The sequence below is a fragment of the Liolophura sinensis genome, chromosome 11 (assembly GCF_032854445.1).
Source record: "Liolophura sinensis isolate JHLJ2023 chromosome 11, CUHK_Ljap_v2, whole genome shotgun sequence".
In the NCBI taxonomy this organism is placed as follows: Eukaryota; Metazoa; Mollusca; class Polyplacophora; order Chitonida; family Chitonidae; genus Liolophura; species Liolophura sinensis.
In genome coordinates this window covers 5,153,479-5,169,085 of record NC_088305.1, presented here as the reverse complement: position 1 = coordinate 5,169,085, position 15,607 = coordinate 5,153,479, and the positions used below count along the sequence as shown (strand labels likewise).

The following is a 15,607-nucleotide window of genomic DNA, read 5'->3' as shown; positions in this document are numbered from 1 at the left end:
TGGTTGCCTCCTTGTTCTGCCTAGTTTCCTCCTTGATCTGCCTAGTTTCCTCCTTGTTCTGCCTGGTTGCCTCCTTGTTCTGCCTAGTTTCCTCCTTGATCTGCCTAGTTTCCTCCTTGTTCTGCCTAGTTTCCTCCTGGCATATGTATATATGTGTATATTAATCCTGTACATCACAATACACAAATGAAAGTTCATCGGTGTTAAAAAGGCTTCTCTAGAGAAGTTGATCAGCACAAATCCAATAAAATGTCAGTGCATATGTTACCATTCAAAATTGGTAACGTTCCTAAAATTTATAAAGCTGCTCACATTTTTAAACTTCAGAATCATCTTAACACTATAAACAGATACAGGTACAAGACAGTGTGACATTTTTAGTGAAAGGCAAGAATTTTGAGCTATTCCAGGTAAATGCATAAAAGTTGATTTAACTTTTTTTTTTACCAAACATCTCCAGAGTACATGGTATAGCCTCTTTAAACCTGAGTCACAACATACCAAAGGTTGGTGGTTTATTGGCCTTGTTCTGCAGCTGTGAAACTGATTACCATCTTTGAAATGAAAATCTGCGAGTGTGGCATTAAACAACAGTTTGACTGTTAAATAAATTCGTATATTTTATATTGAACAAACAAACAAATCACCTACCAAATGACCAGACAGAGGATGGCCTGTTTCTTTCAGTGGCTGGTAAAGAGAGCTATAGAGACTCGTGAAGAGATGGGGGATTACATCAGGGTGTTTTCTGTGTCACAGTTCAACAAGAGTCACAGCACACCTGAGGTGAGTCACAGGGAAACATGTGGGGGATTACATTAGGCTGTCCTCTGTGTCACAGTTCAACAAGCACAAAGCACACCTGAGGTGAGTTTCAGAGAAACATGTGGGGGATTACATCAGGGTGTTCTGTGTCACAGTTTAACCAGAGTCACAGCACACCTGAGGTGAGTCACAGAGAAACATGTGGGGGATTACATTAGGCTGTTCTCTGTGTCACATTTCAACAAGAGTTAAAGCACACCTGAGGTGAGTTTCAGAGAAACATATGGGGGATTACATCAGGGTGTTCTCTGTGTCACAGTTCAACAAGAGTCACAGCACACCTGAGGTGAGTTACAGAGAAACATATGGGGGATTACATTAGGCTGTTCTCTGTGTCACAGTTCAACAAGAGTCAAAGCACACCTGAGGTGAGTTTCCGAGAAACATGTGAGGGATTACATCAGGGTGTTTTCTGTGTCACAGTTCAACAAGAGTCACAGCACACCTGAGGTGAGTTACAGAGAAACATGTGGGTGATTACATTAGGCTGTTCTCTGTTTCACATTTCAACAAGAGTCACAGCACACCTGAGGTGAGTCACAGAGAAACATAAGGGGGATTACATCAGGGTGTTCTCTGTGTCACAGTTTAACAAGAGTCACAGCACACCTGAGGTGAGTCACAGAGAAACATATGTGTGATTACATTAGGCTGTTCTCTGTGTCACAGTTCAACAAGAGTCAAAGCACACCTGAGGTGAGTGACAGAGAAACATGTGGGGGATTAAATTAGGCTCTTCTCTGTGTCACAGTTCAACAAAAGTCACAGCAAACCTGAGGGGAGTCACAGAGAAACATAAGGGATGGGGGATTACATCAGGCTGTTTTCTGTGCAACAATTCAACAAAAGTCACAGCACACCTGAGGTGAGTCACAGAGAAACATAAGGGATGGGGGATTACATCAGGCTGTTTTCTGTGCAACAGTTCAACAAGAGTCACAGCACACCTGAGGTGAGTCACAGAGAAACATAGGGGATGGGGGATTGCATTAGGCTGTTCTCTGTGTCACAGTTCAACAAGAGTCACAGCACACCTGGGGAAGTCTAATGGATACATAGGGAAGCCACAATGATACATAGGGAAGCCACAGGGATACATAGGGAAGCCACATGGATACATAGGGAAGTCACAGGGATACATAGGGAAGCCACATGGATACATAGGGAAGCCACATGGATACATAGGGAAGCCACAGGGATACATAGGGAAGCCACAGGGATACACAGGGAAGCCACATGGATACATAGGGAACCCACAGTGATACACAGGGAAGCCACAGTGATACACAGGGAAGCCACAGTGATACATAGGGAAGTCACAGTGTCACATGAGGGAGCCAAAGGGATTCATAGAGAAGCCACAGGGATACATAGGGAAGCCACAGTGAAGCCATGTACATGTATGTGTACATTAATCTGTTATATCACAGCACACACAAGAAAGCTCATCATTGTGGAAAAGGTTACACTGGAGATTTTGGCAAGAACATGGACTCAAAACTATGCACTTTGGCAAGTCAAACCAGTGTAACATTGCCCTTCTGAGGGTAATTGTGCACAATAATGTTCTAGATAAATTTGGGCTAGAAATTGGTCTTTTCAACAAAGAAATGTGCTCAACCTGTTATATTTTTAATATATTCATAAATATTTGTCATAATTAAATGCATGTCTTTGGATATAAACAAATTTGGATTGAAGTAAATTTATTAGACATCCATCACAGCCTTATTTAGAACATTATAACGCACAGAACATGTGTACCAAGAGATGGTCTCAAATGCCCACCATACAAACATATTTTCAAATACCCTGTTCTCCTTAATGAAAAAATATACTAAAGATCGTATTTTCATCTGATATTTGCATAATTTTAATGTTTTCTCTCGTAATTCGTCATAATAAAATGCTGAAATATTGAATAGAAAATTATTTCAGTCTTTGGATTATTGTTATTCCTCAACTTTTTCACATGTTTGCAAGGTGTTTATTCAAGCAAATTCTGGAGGCATTAATCTATGTTAACAGCTAAAGTTCTACTTTTTGTGAAACCCTGAAATGTGGCAATCCAACCAATGTAGTTTTGTCTCCAAAATGAAATTATAAATGTGCATAAATTGGACTGAAGGTAGGTCTATCATATGTGAAAAGGTTGATGAACCGGTTTTCCATGTATGAAGATGAGTCTGCTATATTACTATTTGCTTACCTTGTGATGTTATTTTTGAAGGATGAAGAATTCAAGAATACAAAAGACAAAGCTGTCAGCTCTGTGAAGGTGGTTAAGGTGAGTCATCTGACTAAGGTTTCTTTTTTGAATGTCATTTTTTTTCAAATCTGCGTTTAAATGGGTCATGGCTGATATTCAAAGATTGCTGTTGTTCTATCCCTTGGACACAAGGTGTTTATTCAATGGCAGCTTCTTACTGGAAATCATCATTATTCCTTCACCTATAATGTTCTCGAAATGACATTCTCCCCATTAAATGGTCTCACGTGAAGTTTGTTAGCGATCATTTCCTTGCACGAATGATATTTGCCTCGCACCAGTGACAGTTGCCTTGCACCAATGACAGTTGCCTTGCGCCAGTGACAGTTGCCTTGCACCATTGACAGTTACCTATACCAATGATAGTTGCCTTGCACCAGTGACAGTTGGCTTGCACCAGTGACAGTTGGTTTGCACCAATGACAGTTGCCTTGCACCAGTGACATTTGCCTTGCACCAATGACAGTTGCCTTGCGCCAATGACAGTTGCCTTGGGCCAGTGACAGTTGCCTTGCATCAGTGACAGTTGCCTTGTGCCATTGACAGTTACCTATACCAATGACATTTACCTTGCACCAATGGCAGTTGCCTTGCACCAGTGAGAGTTGCCTTGCGCCATTGACAGTTACCTATACCAATGATAGTTGCCTTGCACCGGTGACAGTTGCCTTGCACCAGTGACAGTTGCCTTGCACCAGTGACAGTTGCCTTGTGCCATTGACAGTTACCTATACCAAAGACATTTGCCTTGCACCAATGGCAGTTGCCTTGCACCAGTGATAGTTGCCTTGCACCAGTGACAGTTGCCTTGTGCCATTGACAGTTACCTATACCAATGACATTTGCCTTGCACTGGTGACAGTTGCCTTGTACCAGTGACAGTTGCCTTGCAACAGTGACAGTTACCTTGCACCAGTGACAGTTACCTATACCAATAACATTTGCCTTGCACCAATGGCAGTTGCCTTGCACCAGTGACAGTTGCCTTGCACCAGTGACAGTTGCCTTGCGCCATTGACAGTTACCTATACCAATGACATTTGCCTTGCACCAGTGACAGTTGCCTTGCACCAGTGACAGTTGCCTTGCACCAGTGACAGTTGCCTTGCACCAGTCCCATACGTCACATGTGGAAAACCTCTCACATTTACTTACCGAACACTCCTCCTTTTGTATAATTTACACCCAATAAGTGACTTTTGTTGTATTTAAGTGAAAGAAACCTGGGTCAAGTAAACAAATATATAAATAAATCAATAATTTAATTCTGTCTCAATTTCTATTTTGTCTTTTTAAAAACTAGACATATATAAGTGAGATTTAAGCGAACAGGCTGCCATGATTCAGTGATTGGTGATGTATATGTGTATTTAAGCATGGGTTTTATGTTGTAATTAACAATTTTTAAATCCTAGAACGAAGAGGAATCATCATGTGTGAGTACTTTTGCTGTGTCTTCTTGTGGGATTGGGATTCTGTCGCCACTAAAGTATCATGCCGAAGACACCAAACATGACACTCCAGCCAGTCACGTTGTACTGACACTGGGCCAACCAGCCCTGTTCCCTTGTTTTAACCTCTCAGTGCTGAGCGCTAAGCGAGGCAGCAGCAAGCACTATTTTTTAGAATCTTTGGTATGACCCTACCCGGGTTTGACCCCAGGTCACCAAACTTTGAGGTGAAGACACTAACCATTACGCCACTATAGCAGTCAATTATTGGTGATGAAATTTTTGATTTTATAAGGACGCCTACAAACCACAGAGGAGATATCGCCGCCATGACGATGGGAAAATTCGAGACGAAGAATCTCGTGTCCACTCAACACTTTTGGAATATGGGCGGTGAGTTAATAGTCATATTTGATGGACTGATCGATAACTGAACTGCTTAGAATGATTTACATGTAGTGACAAAGCTCAATTAGGTGGAAGTATAATGTGATTTCTTGCAGCTCTTTTGTTTTCTGAAGGTTTTTTTCAAAGTATGCTTGAGGTATATGTTAGTAATTCATACAACTGCTTTATTGTCTTAAAACCAATTTATTCCTTAATTCTAAATAGAACGTGCAATAGCATCTTGCAAGTACCCTAATTCTTCACATGACAGCAACTTTCGGGGCAATTTATGAACATTTTCCTTTTGATTTTGGAGACAAAAAGTTTTTGGTTTGAATGGCCAATTTTGGGGTTTCACAAAAGTCATACGGAACACAGAATAATGTTTAAGAATATGCTTGAATAAACACCTAGCAAAACCTGCAAGGGGGTTGAAGAATTTCAGAATATTGCTTGTCTTGCTAATACCATGTGCACGCACATTTTCTCTTGACAGCCGCTATGGTTACAGCAAGGAAAAAGCTGACAAGGTAAGAGAAATTGGCCTTTTTTCTAGCTCGCCTGTACACAGTAAGGAGGGGTATTGTAAGAGGGGATCGGATGCTGTTGGAGGTGGTGTCATAGTGTACAGATAGCCAATCATCGGAAGTGATTTGCATATCAAAGACCAACTACATGTTGGACGTAAGGGATGTATTATGAGAGGGGGATCAGATGCTGTCAGTGGCGGTATCAGTTTACAGATTGGATAAAGTTTTTGGCCAATCATAGGGCTACAAAGTACACAGATAGCCAATCATCAGCAGCAATTTGTATATCAAAGACCAAGGGAGTGTTTTACCTGAGGCCAAATATCCAAATTCACTCACTCACTCACTCACTCACTCAGTTTTTTACCTTATAGCTCAACATTTTCTCAGCCATGCACAGGGTTGCAGTTGACACCCATAGTACGTGAATTGCCAAATGCAATTTGCCATTTGCATATCTAAGACCTCTGTGGTAAATTTGTGCACAAACATATGAAATCTACTGTCACAGTAGCCATAGTCGTGATAGTATAATAATTCTGGCCTTTCTTGTTGATTTAATGGCAAGGTCGTAGCACTATCTGATTAGAGGATAATAGCTGTGCATGACAGTGTCAATCACTCTACTTTATTTTGGTGTAGAGGTCAATATTTGAATGTATCGCATGGCTTGAACATTATGCAGTTTTATGAACTGCTCAATCAAGTGAGCTACCGGTATTCTCTGAGGCTTGGCAGCCCTCTACAAAGGGAAGCAAATTTTGTAACTCCTGACAGAGCAATGTTTGCTACTACTTAAATAACAACATTAGCTAAGATTGACCTTGTTAAACCTTACATTTGGTACGTAAACATGCATTTTCAGAATCACATGCATACTTTTGCTGCCAACCATTAAGTGAATCAATCAAAGTCAAGCAAAATTACAGAATTGTGAACTTAATACCTGAAGTACGGTATTTGTAATCACTTGAGTTGTGATTGAGATAACTGGCATTGTTGTTCAGGTAGGTAGAAGGCGCTGTTGTTGTATCAGTTACAAGACTTACTTCCCTTTGTAAAGAGCAGGCGAGCCCTATTGACCCATAGACATACCAATAATAACTGTGGGACAACAGAGAGGTTATAGTGGCAGTGAAGGACACGAGTGGTATGTGTTGTAGTGTCTTAGCTCACACGACTTGTCACGACCTCCCCAACATTGGGACGTCACGCTGTGTCCTCTGGTGGCGATGAAATGAGCTAAAATTTTACATATCAATGTGTGTTTTTTGAGGCAGTTCAGTGTCATAAAGTGTTACTTTTGGTGCTGACTCAAAGTTTTCCAGCACGGACAGGAAGATCAACAGAACTCTAAGGTGAAATACATGTTATTTACTCTATTTTGGCAGAACATTGTGTATTTGACAGAGCACAGAATACTGTGATGCAAAGTGGATTTTCTTTTCTCTCTTCAGGAAGATGAAAAGGCTGCTAAGAAAAGAGCTGTGGCTGCGGGGCTCCAGAAGGGCGAGTCTGATGTTGACCTTGAGGCTGAGGAAGAGGTGAGGGTCAGAACCAGTGGGGCACACTGACTGTCTACACTTCTGTTTTCATGTAACATATAAAATTGTTCTGCAAACACCTAGCTGTGCACACAGTGGGACTCATTGTGTTGACTCGAAGAAATTAACAAAGATGTAAAGTGTGGTCTGCTTTGAAATTTCATCAAGTGACAGAGAAAGAATGGAAGATGTTATGTTTTCATTCAATAATTAATATATGAAACATAAATAGATGTATTTTGGCAGTTAAACTGGTATAGGTGTCATTTAGAAAGTGGATTTTAAGTAACATGTAGCAGCCTGGAAGCCTGAAGCCTGAAGAATTCAGTTAATGTGTCAGTCAAAACAAAAAAAAACGCTTGTATGAGATATCTTGGAAACAACTGCTCCTAAACACTAACACTAAAACATTGCATGTATTGCATTTTTCACTTTTTTTGATGAAGAACAACTTTTTGATGAAGAACAAACTTTACAAATACATGCGCCATCCTCCCATCATATAATAATGCTGGCCTTCCCTGTCACTCATGTATAAGTAAAATAGAAGTGTGGCATAAAACACCAATAACTGAAATTAAATACTCAACACTTCATTTACTTGGATCCTTTATAGCAATAAACTCCTACAGTTTAAAGTTAATGGTTATGGAAAAAATCAAAAGTGAAGGATGTTGCATAATTTTGTTTCTCTTCCTTTCCCAGCGACGTATTAATGCCCTGATGAGCGGAATGTCAGCGATGGGACTCCAAGAGGTAAGACTACACCTCGTCTAACAGTCTGCTGATGTTTGTTTCATGTTACGATTGGAAGTTTTTTGAATGTTGTTTATGAAAAGTGTTTCAGCATGAGCATTCAAGTGTTTCAGCGTTCAGCATTCAGGTGTTTCAGCATTGAGCATTCAAGTGTTTCAGCATTGAGCAATCAATTTTTTCAGCATGGAGTATTCAGGTGTTTTTTACTGTACATTTATAATGTTAAGATTATTGTTTTTCTCTTTACGACGTGCACATTTGTTTTAATATTACACCATACATTCACCTATATGTAATTTCATTGGACACTCTTATAGATGCATGGTACTTGTTAATGTATTGTTCATATTTTTATTCAATCAATTATTAACAAATGCTTTTTGGATGATGTTGCTTTTTGAAACATTTTCCACATTGCAGACTGCCTGCATAGCTCTACCTCTAATTCTAAAAGATGGCACATGTAGCAAGAAACAGAATTTTCATGAGCAGTTTATTTAAAAAAAGAATTGAAAAGATTTTATCCAAAAAGCATTGTTTTTCAAACATTTAATACAACCAGTATCTGAAAACATCATGTTAATTTTTCAGCAGGACTGATGTGTATATTCTCAGTTTGAAATTCGATTTTAGTATTCATGTTTAGCAGTCACACTCTCTCTAAATGTTTTATTTATTTGATTTATTTGATTGTTGTTTTACGTCGTACTCAAGAATATTTCACTTATACGACGGTGGCCGGCATTATGGTGGAATGAAACTGGGCAGAGCCCAGGGGAAACCCATGACCATCCGCAGGTTGCTGGCAGATCTAAATGTTTTATAACTAATATTGGTTACAACCCCCTGCCCATGTGCTGCTGTATAAAGGGCCATCATTAAAAACATGTTTGTTGGACGTAACCTGGAAGACCTTTTTTGCCAGGATTCTGATTTAGCCAGAATTACACAAAAACAATTCCCAGGTGTATTTTTCCTGGTAGGATCATGTTGGACGTAACCTGGAAGACCTTTTTGTCAGGATTCTGATTTAGCCAGAATTACACAAAAACGATTTCCAGGTGTATTTTTCCTGGTAGGATCATGTTGGACGTAACCTGGAAGACCTTTTTGTCAGGATTCTGATTTAGCCAGAATTACACAAAAACGATTTCCAGGTGTATTTTTCCTGGTAGGATCATGTTGGACGTAACCTGGAAGACCTTTTTGACAGGATTCTGATTTAGCCAGAATTACACAAAAACGATTTCCAGGTGTATTTTTCCTGGTAGGATCATGTTGGACGTAACCTGGAAGACCTTTTTGACAGGATTATGATTTAGCCAGAATTACACAAAAACGATTTCCAGGTGTATTTTTCCTGGTAGGATCAGCTTACACCCAACAAAGAATTTTGTTAAGGACGGCCAAGAATAATTTCTTGAACACCTTCCTCTTCGGGAGCGGTAGATCCTGGGAGTTTAACAAAGCACATACGGTTCTCTTGTACACTTACAGTTATCAGTTCAAAAAAAAAAAAAAACAACAACACATTTTTGTAACATCATGTTAATTTAAAGTGCGTCTGCAGTCCTTTTCAAATAATATGAAGGATGCCCTAAGGAATAGAGCTAACAACGTGGTTCAGAAAGATTTACGACAAATAACACTGTTTAACTCGTGTAAGTGAAGAGTCCTCAAAAACAGAATCTTCGGCAGTTTCCGTAAAATTTTGCTGATGGGAAAATATTCCTTATGTGACGATGAGACAATTAGATGTGACGTTGAGTAAGGCGGTTGTGCTTGACTGACATCAAATGCATTTGAAAATATGACGTCATTGGTGTCAGCAGTGGGTGACACCAAGCTTCTTGCATGATGTCACACCAGGCAAAATTGGAAATGACAAAAAACTTTTTTCTTTTTTCTTTTCTGTACTATCCTCCGAAACTAGTGATGGCGGTTTTGATGCATTGATATTTTTTCCAATTTAGGAAAGTAATTCAGACTGTCTCAGTCCTTATCAGTTAAGCTTGCTTTGAAGACAAACATGTGCAGATCTTCCACTCCAGTAGGTCTTTAAATCATGTTAATGAATTATATATTAAGTGAAATATTCAAAATCGCGAATTTATGTTTGTCTAACAGAAAAAAAGAAATGGTAAACCAGAAACAGCCATTGTGACTAATAAGGTTTAATCTCCCTCTGTCTCACCTCCTGTCCCCACATCCGTCCCCCACCCTCCCTCTCTCTGTCTCTCTCTCTTGTTCTGTTCGTTCAGTGTGTGCTGATAGGTTCTGTTTTCGCATGTTTGTCATAGGCTCGCCTAACGGCTAGTGCTGTGGGCTCTATTGTGGGCATGCAGTCTGAAGAGATCCGGCAGATTGCCTCAGAGTATGAAGACAAGGTGAGTTGTTAATGAAATTTGTGTGATATAACATGAAGTACTGAAGCTCTCTGTCCTGTCAGTGGTTCTGTGGAGAGGAAATACAACAGAGTGTGAAGGCAATGAAATTTGTAAGGAGAAACACGAGTGCTGAAGCTCTCTGTCCTGTCAGTGGTTCTGTTGATAGGAAATAGGACAGTGTGAAGGCAATGAAATCTGTAAGGAGAAACACGAGTGCTGAAGCTCTCTGTCCTGTCAGTGGTTCTGTTGATAGGAAAGAGGACAGAGTGTGAAGGCAATGAAATTTGTAAGGAGAAACACGAGTGCTGAAGCTCTCTGTCCTGTCAGTGGTTCTGTTGATAGGAAAGAGGACAGAGTGTGAAGGCAATGAAATTTGTAAGGAGAAACACGAGTGCTGAAGCTCTCTGTCCTGTCAGTGGTTCTGTTGATAGGAAAGAGGACAGAGTGTGAAGGCAATGAAATTTGTAAGGAGAAACACGAGTGCTGAAGCTCTCTGTCCTGTCAGTGGTTCTGTTGATAGGAAATAGGACAGAGTATAAAAACAATGAATTTTCATAAAATTTCATGTGGTGTGACTTGAAGCATTTACTGACATTGTTTAATGTCAACGATTCAGTGAATACATGTAGAAACTAGCATGCCGTTGACTAGAACAAAGGTGAGTGTGTCCTGGAGCCTTATGTCATGTTACCTGAAGTACTAACATGGCAGCTGGGAGCTCTTTGCCCTGTGTGATTTGCTGTGGGTAGAAAACTAGAAAGTAGCACTCTGTTAGTAAGTAGGATGCATTGAACTTTGTGTAGTGTTACATGCAGTACTGGATAGATGTGTTTGGAACTAACCGTACTGTAATTTTTCAATCTTTTCACATGTTTACAAGGTGTTTACTCAAGTATATTCTGAAGGCATTATTCTGTGTAGACTGATAAAATTATACTTTTTGTGAAGCCCTGAAATTGGTCAACCATCCAGTGTAGTGTTGTCACCAAAATCAAATTTAAATGAGCATAAATTGCACTGAAAATTGCTCTTTCATTTGTGAAAAGGTGAAGGAATTAAGGTACATAAACAGGTCGTTCATGTCAATGATTAAGTAGGTGAACTATAATATAGTAAATTATTGGAAATATTTATTAAAAATCGTTTTTAGCTATTTCCCTTGTTAAGAATAGTAGCATCTCTGTGACGCTGTCTAGTTTGTTCGTCACCAGTATGATATAGACATGTTCTAGCAGATACCTTACCCGTCTCTCTGATAAGTATTTTGAAACATTCTGAGAGAACTGTTCTGTCTAGAAAAATAATTTGCTTAGTTTTTTGAAGCTTGCATCTTTCTAGTGACTCTTAAAAATCATTAGAGTGTCACAATTGTATGCATAAATTTGACTGAAAAGTGTTTTAGCGATCAAAAAGGTTGAAGATTTACAGTGTGTAGAAGTGTCTTTAATAATGATCACCATTGTTGAAGTGAACATTTATTTAGTAAAACACATTAAGCAACATTCAAATAAATAAATAAATAAATTATAGCACAGTCTCGCACAGAGTTGGTCACTGTGAGTTCAACTCGTGCTGACTTCCTCTCTGGCCATACATGGGAAGATCTGCCAACAACTTGCAGATGGTCATAGGTTTTTCCAGGGATCTTCCCAGTTTCCTCCCACCATAATGCAAGCCCTTGGCATGAAATATTCTTGAGAAGGGCGTAAAACACCAATCAAATAGATAATAAATGTAGCACAGTCAAGGATGAATCCTGGAGCATGGTGTGTGTGCTTTGTTCATGTAAAAAGTGAAAAGTGAGTGGTTCAAATTAATCAATTATTTTGTTGATGTATCTTTCCTATGAGAACTTATGTACAAAACTTTAGAGGGGAAAATTATAAATAGAAAATGTTCATACAGTAAATCTGAGTCAGGATGAACTTTACAAATTGCATTTTGCCCAATCTGTAGCTGAGATTTTGTGTTGTCAGCATGCAGAGATAGAGCAGATGGATAGAGGAGAGAAGGTGGGGGGAGTCCAACATCACAAACGGGTCACGGCCTCACTTCAGAAACAAATACAACAACAACAGACCAAGCGGGACGAGGTAAGACGGCCATGTATAACACAGAGATATCAGTTCAGTTTTGTAATGACAACTCAGTTTGGCTGCTAGGAGTGAAAAAAAAAAGCAAGTTCTTAATTTGCATTTGTTGAATGTGTTTTCTCACTTGAGTCTGTCAAAAATTACATTGAGCTCAGATTAAAGAACTCGAAAAGTTAATTGTATATGTAGTGTTCAGATTTTTTTTTTTCAATTTTTCTTTAAAGGATTAGTGTCCAGGTTGGTTATGTATTCATCATTAGCTACCCCCATGTATATTGTTAAATTGAGTGTAAAAAATTATTGGAAAAAAGTACAATCTGAGTAATATGGCATTAAAATCAGTAGGTATTGAGGCTCAGTTTATGCATTTTTTCGGCCAGCACTCGGTAGTCTCCACCAAATGTTGTCATACAAGTCCAACCTCCACAAGCTGTGAGAGCTTCGCCATTTAGTTCAGCGTTAAAAAGCCGTATAAGTGACAACAAGCATATCAAATTTCTCCATGAAATGGTTTGCTGTTCTGCATACGGGTATAAAAACAGGTCGCTAAAGAACCATGGAGATTTTTATTTCAAGTTCCCAGACGATTTGTCCCTGAGGAAAGCCTGGATTCACGGCACAAGATGGAAGGGTTTTATACTCATCAAACACAACCAAATCTTTACCGGGCTTACACCAGTTGAAATAAGAAATCCTGGCGAGTAGCTAAATTTTAACAGCATGGAGGAAAAATTAGGCTTTATGTGTGTATGTATATAAACTCTGGTGATAGGGCTTGGTGGGTGCAAAAGTCAGATGCAAGCAAATGTCATAAAATATTACTCCTCATGCGGAAAGTGAGGGTTCATTTGTCATTAGTTTGATCAATCTTTGATATGCGGGTAAAGTGAAAGAAAAATAGATACAACCATATGATGGCTTCCAATGAATTAGGCTATGATACACGCTATCTCATTGGCTGTGTCCCTCCTGTGAACCAATGAGTGAGCTTCAAACAAATTGTGAACTGTGAACAACAATGCAATGGCCGTTTGACAGCTACGACAATGCTGGCAGAAGACGATTAAAACTGAAAACAATCCAAAACTAATCATGTTGCATGACTGCGTAAATCAAAAATAAATGACTGGGGTTGAAGTGCTGGTTGTTGATTAAAATTACTCATGTGAGGTGTGGAAACAATTGACATCCCTTTAAATACTGCTCAGGGTAGGTTCGAATGCAATCTTGCATAGTGATAATCCATTCCCCTATTGCTTTAATATCTGATCCAGATTACAAGGATTAGCAACACCTCAGGAAACAAAATAGGATTAAAACCAGACTTCATAATGCCTGTTTGACGTGCTTAAGTAATTCTGTCCATAATATAATTAGGAAAATTGTTATTGATTGATGTTTAACACTGTGTTCGAGATTTTGCCACTTGTGTATATCAAGTATTATGATGGTCAGGTATATGTGTGAAAGAAACAGATTACCCCTGGGCCGGTACCAGACAAAGTGTCCTGACTTAGGCTGTATGGAGTTGAACTGAAGCAGTAGGAGCTGGATTGGAAACTTAACTTACACGTGTATCTGTGGATAAAATGTGTATATTGGAAACCTGAGTGTTTTTGTGTACAGGTCCTGTGTACCAAAGTTGTAAGGAATAAATGTCACAACTAAACACCATTTGTCTTGTTGAGGAAACGTGCTTCATGGATACAATGCCAAAATGGTATGATGGCATAATTTGTATTCCCTTTGACGTCTGCTGTTATGTTTCTGTTATCAGGTGTCAGCCAAGCACGAAGAACTACACAAGGCCTACCTGGAGACTCAGGCTAAACTGGCGGAGGTAAGAAAAAAGAATCAGGAAATATAGAGAAAGTATGACTTTAAAACCTGAAGGGACCAGGTACTTGCCCACTTGAATTTGAAAGGATGTGACGTGATAATTTTCCTTATGTGACAATTTTGGTGGACGAGAGCCCAAAAGAGGGGCGCTATAAAGCTACATGTAGTCTGGTGTTCCCAGTATAAGTGCATCAGTGATGTTATTTCCAATTATTCCTATTCCCTTTGGGTCATACCAAAGACTTAAAAGATTTTTCCTGCTGATGCCTCTCTTGGTGCTCAGTACTAAGAGGTTAGAGCAAGGAGACATGATAGTTTGGCCCGGGGTCAGTATAATGTGACTGGGCGAGGTGTCATGGCTGGTGCCTTTGGCATGATACGTCAGTGACAGCAGCACTTTGGCGGCATGGACTCACCCTGCCACAAGAAGACACAGTATATGTACACACATGTAGTGAGTCCTTCTCGTCATTTGACTGAAAAATTGTTAAGTGTGACATTAAACCTCAAGCATTCATTCATTCATTCATTCCAAAATGTGACGGATTTGCTCATAATTTGATACAAATCCGTTTGTCACATTTTCTGCAAAGTTTCTGACAGACAGAAACACAGGTAGATAGGTAGACAGACAGGCATGACAGAGAGCAGTTGAAACCCTGCCTTAAAACATAGGTTCAGTTCTCAAAACTTTTAAATAACAGGTAAATGGCTGAGAATAAGGCGTCCATTTGAGAGTTGCATCAGACGATATTTATCGTTAATAAATGTGTACCTCTGTGGTGGCTTAACGAGTAGAGCATTGGCCTCCGAGTCAGGAGATCTGGGATCAAATCCTTTATAATCTTTAAAGATGCTACTTGTTATTGCCTTATGTGGTGCTCAGCACTGAGAGGTCAGAAAGGAAATATAGGCTGGTTGGCCTAGCGTCAGTATAATGTCACTGGGTGGGGTGTCATGTCTGGTGTCTTCGACATGATACATCAGTGGCGGCAGCACTGTGGCACAGTGGACTCGCCCTGCCACAAAAAAAACATAGTTTATGTACACACACCTGTTAAATGACCCATTTATTAAAAATCATAGTGTTTGTCTGTGCTGTGTTGTAGACCAGAGCTAGGGAGGGTCAGATTGCAGAAGAGCTGGAGAAGTTAAATGAGATGGAGACTGAAGAGAATCAGGAGTAAGTTTGTCCCTTCTGTATGTCTGATACTTTTGTTGTATCAATGTTGATACAGGCTCACAACTTAAGAACTCCAGGTCTCTGGGTCATAAAGCTGTCTGAGAATTCAGTCAGGGTGGTTATTGTGTCAGCTCAGCACAATGACCCAGGAGTCTCTCACCACTGGGGGCACTGTGAGTTCGTCCAGCTCAAAATGGCTTCCTCTCTGGCTGTACGCGAGAAGGTCTGCCAACAACCCAGTGGATGGTCGTGGCTTTTCCCCTAGGCTGTGCTGGGTTTCCCTCTACCATAATGCTGGCAGCCGTCATAGAAGTGAAGTATTCTTGAGTACGGTGTTTAACAC

At 39.8% G+C, this 15,607-nt stretch overlaps 1 protein-coding gene across 1 annotated transcript in view; it reads left to right on the top strand.

The window, feature by feature from the left end:
* The window catches only part of LOC135477593 (coiled-coil domain-containing protein 93-like), a 30,296-nt gene that overhangs the window by 3,979 nt on the left and 10,710 nt on the right, over window positions 1-15,607 (top strand). Inside the window, exons 5-14 of the mRNA XM_064757757.1 lie at window positions 688-786; window positions 3,056-3,112; window positions 4,841-4,938; window positions 5,429-5,462; window positions 6,920-7,006; window positions 7,712-7,762; window positions 10,063-10,149; window positions 12,126-12,242; window positions 14,020-14,082; window positions 15,191-15,264. Of these exons, the coding sequence (XP_064613827.1) occupies window positions 688-786; window positions 3,056-3,112; window positions 4,841-4,938; window positions 5,429-5,462; window positions 6,920-7,006; window positions 7,712-7,762; window positions 10,063-10,149; window positions 12,126-12,242; window positions 14,020-14,082; window positions 15,191-15,264 (767 nt within the window). The remainder of the gene's footprint in view (window positions 1-687; window positions 787-3,055; window positions 3,113-4,840; window positions 4,939-5,428; window positions 5,463-6,919; window positions 7,007-7,711; window positions 7,763-10,062; window positions 10,150-12,125; window positions 12,243-14,019; window positions 14,083-15,190; window positions 15,265-15,607) is intronic.